This window comes from Eptesicus fuscus, chromosome 24 (assembly GCF_027574615.1).
Source record: "Eptesicus fuscus isolate TK198812 chromosome 24, DD_ASM_mEF_20220401, whole genome shotgun sequence".
In the NCBI taxonomy this organism is placed as follows: Eukaryota; Metazoa; Chordata; class Mammalia; order Chiroptera; family Vespertilionidae; genus Eptesicus; species Eptesicus fuscus.
The window spans coordinates 12,916,133-12,928,388 of NC_072496.1; the positions used below are offsets into that span (position 1 = coordinate 12,916,133).

General features: G+C 41.4%; 1 protein-coding gene across 1 annotated transcript in view; it reads right to left on the bottom strand.

Annotated features, from left to right (window-relative positions):
- Positions 1 to 12,256, bottom strand: part of CEP170 (centrosomal protein 170) — a 103,342-nt gene that overhangs the window by 68,600 nt on the left and 22,486 nt on the right. Inside the window, exon 3 of the mRNA XM_054712941.1 lies at positions 8,425 to 8,514. Coding sequence (XP_054568916.1) covers positions 8,425 to 8,514 — 90 coding nt within the window. The remainder of the gene's footprint in view (positions 1 to 8,424; positions 8,515 to 12,256) is intronic.

Consider the following 12,256-nt stretch of genomic DNA (forward strand, 5'->3'; position numbering starts at 1 on the left):
TTTTACAATCTTTTTTGTGTGTGTACTTTAGACTTCACATTTTAAGTTCTCAACAGCCACATATGGCGAGTGGCGCTGTAGTGAAAGGGATAGCAGGATGATGCAATCACAAAATAAATCATAATTTATTGCACCAACCCTCAGTTTTCTTACTGAGTTGCTCAAAATATTGCAACATCTTTCAAAAAAAAAATAAATAAAAGACATCTGGACAGTATCTTTGTCCATTTTTTTTTTTTTTTTTTTGGTTTAGCTATCAACTGAGAATTCAGAATTTTTCATTTAATGTCCATAAAGGAGAACACGGGAAAATATTTCACAATTATAAGACAAATTCAAAGAGACAGACAAGCAGTACTTTAGACTATAATAACAATGATAAAACTGATAATAATGTAAGCAAACTATCAGACCATGAGTCTTCAGATGAAGATAATCCCAGATGAATTTTCTTTAATGTAAGACTCTCTCTAACACAAGAAGAGACAAGAGTGTTTCAAGGACAAAAAATATATAGAGTATTTTTCATCCAGTTAGCCATTCAATAAGAATCATGCAATATTTTTCAACAAAATCCTAACCTAAACTATTACGTATTTTTAAAAAAATTTTGACTGGATTCTCTCCTTTTCTGATGTTTCTGTTCCAACACTTATTTGATTTATTTTTAAGTGGACAAATACTCAAGGAAGGTCTCTATATAAAGGTTATATCACGAGTATCAAAGAAAAGAAAAATATCCAGTCAAAATACATGTTGCAATCTTTCCTTACCCTTTGCCACAGAATGGGGGGACCTGGAGTATCATGCTAAGCGAAACAAGCCAGGCAGAGAAAGATAAGTATCACATGACCTCACTCATATGTGGAACCTAATGAACAAAATAAACTAATGAACATAGATCTAGAGACACAGAAGCATGGAACGGACTGATGAATCTCAGAGGGAAGGCAGAGGTGGGGAGAGAAAAACATGGGAACTTACATGCATATATGCATGGCCCATGGACACAGATAATAGGGTGGTGAAGGCCGGAAAGGGGCAGGAGTGGGGTGGAGGGGGTCAATGGAAAAAAAAGGGGACATCTGTAATACTTTCAACAATAAAGACAAATTAAAAAAAGAAGTGAAATTCTGCTACAACTCGAGAGCACACCTAAGTGTGGTTGGTTTATGAGTAATCCTAAATCATATGCTTCTAACATGCTTCACAGAAAGAAAATAATACAAAGAAAAATCAAAGGCATCTGGCATTTAACACTTTAATTTCAGATTCATTCCCAAAATGAATATTTTATTGTGTTTTAAATCTTTTAACTTGAATATCCTACCTAATAATAGACAAATATGCAAATTGACTATACCTCCAACACACCCACAAGCCACTCCCACCATCCAATCAGAGCGAGTATGCAAATTAACCCAACCAAGATGGCTACAGCCACAGAGAGCAAGGTTTCCTAGGTAACAGAGGAAGCCAAGCTTTCCTCCTGCCCTTGCCAGGCCTAAGCCTCCACTCAAGCTACAAAGTTTCAATTATAGAAGGTAAACAAATTCAAACAGAAATGGCGGCGGAATGGAGCTTGAGAGAGCAGGCCAGGGTTGCCCCCGGCAACAGGGGAAGCAAAGCTTTCCGCACACCCTGGCTGGGCCCAGGCCTCCGCTTAAGGCTACAAAGTTTCAATTATAACCCCAACAGAAATGGCTGCCGGCCAGCCGCGGAGGGAGCCCCAGGCTTGGCTCCGCTCCAGGCTACAAAGTTTCAATTGTAGAAGGAAAATAATTCCAGATACCAGGGCCTCCACTTGGGTTGCCAGGGGGCGTGGCCGGCCTGCAAACCACCACAGGCCCCTCGCTCAGGCCGCTCCACGCCCCAAGGGAACCCCACCCTGATCAGGGACACCCTTCAGGGCAAACCAACTGGCCCCCAACCCTGTACCAGGCCTCTATCCTATCTAATAAAAGAGTACTATGCAGATTGATCATCACTGCAACACACAATATAGCTGCTCCCATGTGGTCAAAGATCCTGCCCCCATGTGGACACAAGATGGCCACCACAAGATGGCCAGCAGGAGAGGGCAGTTGGGAGGCACCTGGCCTGCAAGGGAGGGCAGTTGAGAGGGACCAAGCCTGCAAGGGAGGGCAGTTGGAGGTGATCAACCCTGCAGGAGAGGGCAGTTAGGGGTGACCAGGCCAGCAGAGGAGGGAAGTTGGGGGCAAACAGGCTGGCAGCAGAGTGGTTAGGGGGTGATCAGGCTGGCAGGCAGAAGCGGTTAGGGGCAATCAGGAAGGCAGGCAGGCAAGCAGTTGGGAGCCAGCAGTCCTGGATTGTGAGAGGGCAGTCGGACATCCCTCCAGGGGTCCCAGATTTGAGAGGGTACCGGCTGGGCTGAGGGACAACCCCCCTCCGTGCACGAATTTCATGCACCGGGCCTCTAGTTCTATATATAACTCAAAATATTCTATATATAACTGCAAAACAAAATAGCTGAGAAAAATGATAGGAAAAGAGAAGAATAAAAGAAAAGGTTAATTCATGGATGTGTAGTATGCAGGAGATAAACAATCAGGTGCACTGTGTAAGTGGAATGCCACAGTTTTAGGCCAATTTTATTTTTAAAATGTCTGAACCTAAAACACCGTATTTACTTAAAATGCCTAAGATGACCTATAAGATCCATTTAAAAAAATATTTTTATTGATTTCAGAGAGGAAGGGAGAGGAAGAGAAAAACAGAAACATCAATGATGAGAGAGAATCATTGATAAACTGCCTGACTAGGAATTGAACTGTGACCTCCTGGTTCACAGGTTGACGCGCAACCACTGAGCCATGCCGGCTGGGCTATAGATCCATTGTAAAGCTTAAGACTGCTCAACTCTCTTAAATATTAAGTACCTATAGTGTGTTTAACACATGGACTGGGTCCTTTCAGAGATCAACAAACATAATTGTATCATGCTGGCATTTATGACAGAAATATTCCCTAAGGTCTAGAGATGCTTAGGACATATGAGCCAGACACAAAATTCCAGCTTACAAAACGAAGTGGAAACACCTGGGGAAATAGTCTCCTGAAGATCTAAAACTGTAAGAGGAGGAGAGACCATTTCAAAGAGCAACACATGCAAAAAATCGTTTTATTAAAGCAATTATAAAGCATGTTCATCAGTAAGCATGGAGGAAAGAGAGGCTTTGTTTTGCGGCATTTGATCAGACCTCTACCTGGAGGCAGGACAGAGGAGGACAACGAGGCATAGAGAGTGAGGCAACAATGGAGAGCTCCGAGTTCAGAAGGGGGGCTGTGGGCTTCGAATTCAGGTCTGAACTATACAGCTCAGGTTCTCTCCACATCAAGGAAGCTGGGCACCCAAGCCAGGCCAGCTCCCAAAGTCCCCATGCAAACCACGAACCTCACAGAAGCAAACCGAACTGGATAAATACCTATTTAATCTTCATGCAACTAAATTACATAATTGAGAGTATAAAATCTTATAACCACCATGTATTTTATATATATATTAAATTTAAAAAATTTTAATTGATTTTAGAGAGGGAGGAAGGGAGACAGAGAGAAATATCGATGAGAGAGAATCATTGATCAGTTGCCTCCTGTACGCCCCCCACTGGGGAATGAGCCTGCAGCCCAAGCATGTGCCCTGACCAGGAATTAAACCAGTGACCTCTTGGTTGATAGGCTGATGCTCAACCACCAGCCAGGCACCATGCATTACATTAATGCTCCTGGATCTCTAACTCAGTGGCCAGGAGCACAGCCACTGTAACCACACTTCCAGGGACACGTCCCTCTTCTTCCCCGACCACTCCTCTGTATCTTCCACATCACACAGCACCCTGGTCTGAGGCCGGCAGGAACTCCAGTGTGGAGGGGGTGGCAGCAGGCGCTGGAGCACAGGGAGCTGGGGGTGGGGGCAGCCTAGTATCAATGGCGAGGATGGAATGGGTGCAGTAGTACCAGAGGGTCTGGTGCTCTCAGAGGCGTGATGCTCCAGGGGCGGGAGGGGCAGGAAGAGCTAAAGGCAAACCAGGGTTCTCATGGCCAGGAGCTTCAGGGGCAGGGAAATGGCTCAGTACATCCGATACAGGGCCAGTTCTGCCTCCCCAGACAGAGAATAACATCAAGTATACATACAGGTTTCTTGGGAGTGCATTTTAGGGTAAAAAAAACCTTTTTAAAATACATTTTTATTGATTTCAGAGAGGAAGGGAGAGGGAGAGAGTGATAGAAACATCAATGATGAGAGAGAATCATTGATCGGCTGTCTCCTGCATGCCCCCCACTGGGGACTGAGTCCACAACCCAGGCATGTGCCCTGACCAGGAATTGAACTATGACCTCCTGGGTCATAGGTCAACACTCAACCACTGAGCCACGCTGGCTGGGCTTAGTGTAAAATTAAAGAGAGAAGGAGTGAAAGTGGTCACAGGTAGAGTGATTTAAAACTTGAGTTTAGTTGGTAAATGCTTTTAAAAAAATACAACAGTGTATTTTAGAACAGTATGTGACTACAGGGTGCTTAATTTAACTGTTTTTTTCTTACCATAACAACAACTAACACTTATGAATGCCAGATATTAAATGTGGTTAAAATTATTAACTTACTTAGCGCTTCACAACAACCTGAGAACACTGCTAGTTTACTATTTCTATTTTAAACAATTGAGGAATAGAAGAAATAGGTAACCTGTATAAGGTTACATCATTTGTATGGTTTTAAGCTGGACTCATAACCACTACATGTATCCCCTTACTTCTGAAATGACTACTTTTAACCTGATGCTCTCATTTCCAGAACTGTATGAATATTAAGAGTAAGTAGGCTGGAATACATAGTCACAAAACCAAACAGGCAGTCAAAATGAGGAGACAAAAAAACAAAACAAAAAAAACAAACAACCCTCAAATGAAAGAACAAGAGAATTCTCCAGAAGAAGAGATAAATGAAATGTAGATAAGAAATTTATCTGAAACAGAGTTCAGGGTAATGATGGTAAGATGCTGAATAGCATGAGAAAAGATACAGTAACTATGAAAAAAGAGCAGTCAGAAATAAAGAATGACATAGCACTAAGAAAGAACACATTGGAAGGAATACACAGCAGATTAGGGGAAGCTGAGGATCGGATCAGTGAACTAGAAGACAGGGTAGAAAAAAATCTTCTCTTCTTTTAGAGAACCAAAAAGAAAAAAGTTATAAAAAAGAAAGAGTAAGCAGGCTGAACAGTAGTCCACACATTCTCTTATGAATAAAATGGCTGACAGCTGGCAGTTCACAGACTTTGGCTATCAAAGGCAGTGCTGGCATATTTCCTCGCTGTCACTAGGGTGACAGTACCTTTATCATTCGTGGGATGCTTTGACGTTCTGTAACAGGCACATGCCCACATACAGTGCCACATTTCATCCTTTCAATACTAAAGAGAGGGAATGAATTCCTGTTTCACTGGTTTAAAACTGGAGCAAGATAACTAAATTTTGCATTGAGTCTTCAAATTCATAAACTTTTAACTCATTCCATTTCCATACAACTTTGGGAACTGATATGAATAGATATGAGGAAACTGAAGTTCAGACAGATTAAGTGGTTTGTCCCAGGTTAGACCACCGGTAAAATTACAGGCTGAGATTCAAATCCAGGTCCTGATTTCAAGTTCGACATGCAGACACTGGTCTAATTAGCATATTACCCTTTTATTAGTATATATATGTATATGTTATATACTAATATTCATACTTGTTTTTTAAAAGTAACACTCATTCCGGCTGGGTGGGGGGCAGTTGGGGGTAAGCAGGCCAGCAGGGGGGGCATGTTATTGTATTTTATAAAATTTTCCACTGTAATCAAATGATAAGAAAGATCAGCCTAGACAAACTTAGAAGTTAATATTTCACCTGATTTTATAATCAACAGCAAATAAATTTTATATTTGGTCATAGTCTCATCAATTTCACTTTGATGTAATTCACACTTATTAATTTCCTAAATACTAATGTAAAGACACCTTTGAACAGCATTGTGGTCAATATGAAAACTTCTAGACTTGTAAACAGAATGTAACATTATAAAAATAGTCTACATACAGAACTAGATTCAAGTCTTAAAAATCCTTCACATAGAAAATCAATTCAATTCCATTAAAAGAAGACTTAGTGGGTTCGTGCACTGGGCAGAGCCCTGAGCTGGGCACTGCGGGATATTTATAAAAGCAAAGGACACACAAATGTTCAGGATCTCAGAGTGCGGCACAGCGAGAGTGCAACAGCACACTGAACACGAGGCGCAGAATCAAGCACCCCAAAGAGAGATTCAAACAAGGTTCACAGGTGCAGGGAAGGGAGACAGGAATGCTGCAACCAGGAGCTGGACAGCAAAACCGCTTGCTTCCTTCTATGCCTCATGTTAAAACAGCTTCTCCCTCATCTGCGCATCTCTTCCTACTTTAATCCATTCAACATGTTAACATCAGCCAGTTAATACTCCTACGTACCTTGTGTCTTTGATTCCTTCATGAAAAAGTGGAATGTGGGGTTTGCTTTTTAAAAAAAAAAATAAATATATATTTGTATTTATTTCAGAGAGGAAGGGAAAGGGAGAGAGAGATAGAAACATCAATGATGAGAGAGAATTATTGATCAGCTGCCTCCTGCACGCCCCCTATTGGGGATGGAGCCCACACCTGGGCATGTGCCCTGAAGGGGAATTGAGCTGTAATAGCTCAACCACTGAGCCACACTGGCCGGAATGAGTGTTACTTTTAAAAACAAGTACGAATTTTATAAATGACAAGGCAGATGGGAGAAGTACTAGGCTGAAGAAACTCTAACCAATTATTTGGAGGAGACAGTATAGTTTGGAGCTGCTGTTTGGAGGTATGGCAAGGGAAAGTGTGATGGAGCCTGACGCTGGAAATGTGGGCGATGCCAAATATGAGATATTTCAGTTCAAACCTGAAGAATGTAGACTTAGTCCTATGTGCCACGAGAAACAAAAAAAGGCTTGAGTAAAACCAACAGGAAGACATGCTAACAAAAAAATTATCTCAGCCCTAGCTGGTTTGGTTCAGTGGATACAGTATTGGCCTGTGGAGTGAAGGTCCCGGGTTCGATTCCGGTCAAGGGCACATGCTCCGGTTGCAGGCTTGATCCCCAGTAGGGGACTTGCAGGAGGCAGCCGATCAATGGTTCTCTCTCATCATCTATCTCTCTCTCCCCTCTCCTTTCATCTCTGAAATCAATAAAAATATACTTCAAAAAAATTATCTCAAAGAATAAACATCGAAGTCCTTCCATAGCAGGCCAATTCAGTACAAAAAAAACATGTTTTACCATATTTGCCAATTTTCTGCATATGTTTTTGCATATAAGTTTTATGTATGCTTTGAAAAGCAGTAGCAGTTAGAAGCAGTTGGGATACATTTACTTTCTGTTGCACTCATTTTAAGATATTCAACAGCACAGATATGAACAATATTATATTTGCTTATGTTAGCAGAGCCTATAAAAAATGGAGAAAAAAACAGGATAAACTATTCAATACTTCAGCTTTTTCTTATTCTGTGGCTATTTCTATTCTGCCCATGTAAAAAGATCAAATGAAGATTGAGGAAAAAAAGTCACTGCAGTAACACAAAAATATCTTCAAAGTAGGAATCAAAGCCACAATGAACACTGGTGTTTAGATCATATTCGTTCAGGTAAATGGAGATGTTTCATTTCTCTTTGCTCTGGTATAGAAGGTCCTAGGTCCACCACCATCTAGCACCAAACCACACTTCCACCTTTCTTTTCTGAAGTTAACCCATACTTCTCTGTCTCCCAAGAAAGCTTTCTGCATCCTTACTGCCATGGCTTTCAATTGTTTCCCACAGATAAATTCAAGCCGTTCAGTGAGGTCAAGCTTTCATCTCATCTCCCCAAAGAAGACTTTCTTAAAAATGACAGATAATAACCAACAACTTTCTGAATCCTTGCATTTACTGCTTTTATACCATTTATTGGGAATATGGGCTAGTTTTATATTCTATTGTATAGTCCCCAAAGTGCTATCTTAGTAAGCATTTCAAAGTAAAATGTATCCAGCCAGTATGGCTCCGTGGTTGAGCTTCAACCTATGAACCAGGAGATCATGGTTCGATTCTAGGTCAGGGCACATGCCTGGCTTGTAGGCTCACTTCCCAGTAGGGGGCGTGCAGGAGGCAACCGATCAGTGATTCTCTTTCAGTACTGATGTTTCTATCTCTCCCTCTCTGGAATCAATAAAAATATATTTTAAAAAACAAAAAATAAAAGTAAAATGCAAACTAAAGGAAATACAATACAAATAGGAAATGGAATCTGATTTCTCTTCTTACCACCTTAAACTGATAACTACATAAGACCAAAAATAAACTCGTCACTTACCCCATTTAGGCTGCCCAGATCTTTGACCAGATGTTCATCCGCAGGGGCATCGTAATTGATGACGGCATGCTGCTTATCCACACTACGAGACTGAGAGGCATGGTTCAAAGTTAATAAAGATAAGACAATACCAGAATAAGCAACAAACACAAAGATTTTTAAACTAGATACTCTATATTAGTAGATTAGTAAAAATAGGGAAATATCATAGCAAAAGTGGATTAAATGATATTTTATTGTGTTACTATAAAATGCAAATTTGGCAGCACTCCCTAAAGAGGGAAGCAGCCATAATTTTAAGACATTCTTTTCTACCAAACTCACACATTCTACTTTTGAAAGAATTTAAGTCAGCTGACTTCCTTGAATGTATGAATTTTTTTTTTTATAATTTAAAATTATTATATGGAAATCATGTGAATTATCTCTATTATAAAAACCCCTTGGTTGTGACGCCTTCAAGGTGGAACGACCAAAGACTGGTCAAGAGGAGGCTGCGTGCACAGGTGAGCGGGGCTGTGAGCACCGTGGGGCGGTAGGCAGGTGGGCGAGGCCGCGCAATTTCACACGCTGGTCTTCTAGTAGTTTTATAATGTTTTGCATATATTGTAAAAATAAACTACCCTATAGCTGAAAACTACAACATAAATTGCATAAGGAGTCCAAAGATTTAGAGAAAAGGGACACAATGCGGCATGTTCCTGAATAAAATTATCCTAACTTCAAACATGGATTCTAAACCTGGAATTCATGAATGAACTCTGAAAGGAGAAGTCACAGAAAGGAATTCAAATGACAAACTGATTTTTTAAAATTGTCTTTAAGTCTCTTTAAAGTTCTTCCTCCTCACCCCCACCCCCCTCTCCAGAGCTTAGTGAGCTGTTTGCAGATGGAAGCACCTGAAAGATAAACTATAAGCCTGTGAAACTTTTACTGAAAGGAAACAAATACCATACACTAACTGAAAGAAATGGGCTGAGAACCACTAAACCGGAACTCAATAACCACTTATCACAGGGTTACTAAGTGAACCGTGGTATACTAAAAGAAAAGAAGTATCCAGAACAGGGAGGAGATGTGACTTCCGTGTCTAGTCCAATGTATAAAAGAGCTTGGGAGTCACTGCACCCATCCTCATAAGAAAAAAGCTGACCAAACTGAAAATCAAAATCTCATCTTATTTTCATCAGAGAATTGAGGTCATAAGACCAACTGCCAACCTAAAAGCTGGAAAGACAGGCAAATACAGAGAATCGCAGCCTGCTGGAAGCAGGAACCAGAACTCCAGGCAGCAATTAGCGGGGAAACCTAAAGGCACGTGACTAACTGCTGCAGACTTGAGTGTGACCTAGAGATGAAAACACCCAGGGGCACAGCCTGGAGGGGCATCACTTTGTCACTAGTTTTACCTCCAACAAGGATCTCCCGGTGAAGATGGCAGAATCTTCTCCTGCTCAAGGAGGGGGAGGGGAAAAATAACGAGGTGGAAATACATCCAGAGCATTCTGTTCTTACCGATGACATGCCCTCAAGGAAAACTATCTTATCCGATCTCAACCTATTTGAGTTTCACCAGACTCTAACAGACAAAGGGGGATGGAAATGCCCACTCCTTCACAGGTGGGATGTACCTAAGAAGGTCACAGCCCCACTAAAAGACTGAAAATAAAATTCACAGAATTTTACAGAATGCTTCCCCTTCCTCCAAACCAGCAGGAATTTATATCTCTCTATATAAAAGCCTAATATGCTAAGTGTCCGACCTATCGGTCGACCATTCAGTTGACCACTTGACCAGTCAACTATGATGCACACTGACCACCAGGGGGCACATGCTTCGACTGGTAGGTTAGCTTGCTGCTGGGGTCTGGCTGATCAAGACTGGGCGAGATGGGCCAGGCACACCCTGGAGCCCTCCCAAGGTCCCTCCCCAACCGGCCAGCCCCCATTGGTCCCAATTGGGACTGGGCAAGATGGCCCCAATTGGCCTCAATCGCTGGCCAGGCCGAGGGACCCCACCTGTGCACGAATTCGTGCACCAGGCCCCTAGTATATACATAATAAGGGATTACAAATGGGAAAACAAACACACACTCAGACTATTTAAGAAGGAGTCTCTAGGGAAATGCAAAAGACAACAGGGGAGAGAAAAACAAGAGCACTTAGAGGGAATGTTAACCTTTGACATTTTTAGTTACAGCAAACAAACAGAGCTTAACTCCTAGCTACATATGGGGAGCAGGCCAGCATCTAATAAAGTAACTATATAGATGTAAATCCTAGTTGAAATTATCCTTTCCAAATAAATATTACTAAAATTAAAAGCTTTTTCCCCAATTAGCTTAAATTTCACACTAAGAAAGTTTTTGTCCTTCCTTCTAGAATACAATACCTGTATATTAAAGTAACCGACACTGAGAAGAAACAGTATGTGACCTAACACGATCCTCCAACAATACCTAAGCATTCATCATACCTACGCTCCTGGTCTTCTTACAAGTTTTAAAGGTTGTTTTCTAGTATTATTTTATTTTCTCTGAAACTGCAGTTTCTCTAGGACAAATTGCAAATATCAGAATTAAGAGTAACTTTATAAAAAGTAGTATCACTGCTACTTCTCTACAGCTTACCTGAAAAGCCATCTATGATGGCAAATTACAGCTATAACCACCGGGGAACATTTGGATTAAAGCTAAAAATCACTCAAACTTCATTTTGGTTTTTACTGCTGTGCTTTAATTTGTTGCTCTATTTAAACCAATTAAGTGCTAAATTCAGTTATTAGGGTGATAAGAAACAAATGTAGTACCACTAGGAAAATAATTTCTCCTTATTGTGGATTTGTCAAGTAGAATTAGTCTAAGGATAAAAATCTCTACATGTTGTGAGGCAAGTGAGATTTGAAGTACACGTAGGCTCTCAAACAATATTGAATGGATAATCATAAATAATCTCTCTGTGAGAAAATAAAGAAAGAGCAAAAGTCCTTAGAACAGTGTGGACGGGGATCCATATTGGTTTCCTTGGACTCTCACCTTCCATTTGTAATATTCTTATTTCCATGTAAGGAGAGACTGACCCTGGAGGCTCCTAACTAGCTAGTCCCACATTTTTGGGGATGACACATGGAGAGCATCTCTTCCACTCTCAGATGAATAACTTTCCCTGATCTGAACCTAAGATACGGTCCAGTTCTAATGGGCCTATCTATATATATAAAAGCCTAAGCGACCAAATGACTGAACAACCGATCACTATGATGTGTACTGACCACCAGGGGGCAGACACTCAATGCAGGAGCTGCACCCTGATGGTCAGTGCACTCCCACAGCCAACCTCCCCACCCCCATAAGCCCCAATCGCTGGCCAGGCCAAGGGACCCCACCTGTGCATGAATTTGTGCACCAGGCCTCTAGTATCCCAATAGAATCATTACTGCCTGTTTCTCAGTTGCCCTGCTCACCACTCCCTCTCACTGAGGAGCCCAGAAAATCTCTGTATTGTTCTATTTCTCTCATTGAATTGCAGGCGTCCTCAAACTATGGCCCGCAGGCCACATGCGGCCCGACGAGGACATTTATCCGGCCCGCCGGGTGTTTTTGCCGTTTTGTTTTTTTACTTCAAAATAAGATATGTGCAGTGTGCATAGGAATTTGTTCATATATTTTTTTTAAACTATAGTCCGGCCCTCCAACGGTCAGAGGGACAGTGAACTGGCCCCCTGTTTAAAAAGTTTGAGGACCCCTGGATTAAGGTGTCATCGTATATGCAACTTACTCATCTATTCATAAAGCTATATAGTGGCTTTACTTTTTGTCTCAAGACTATAAAA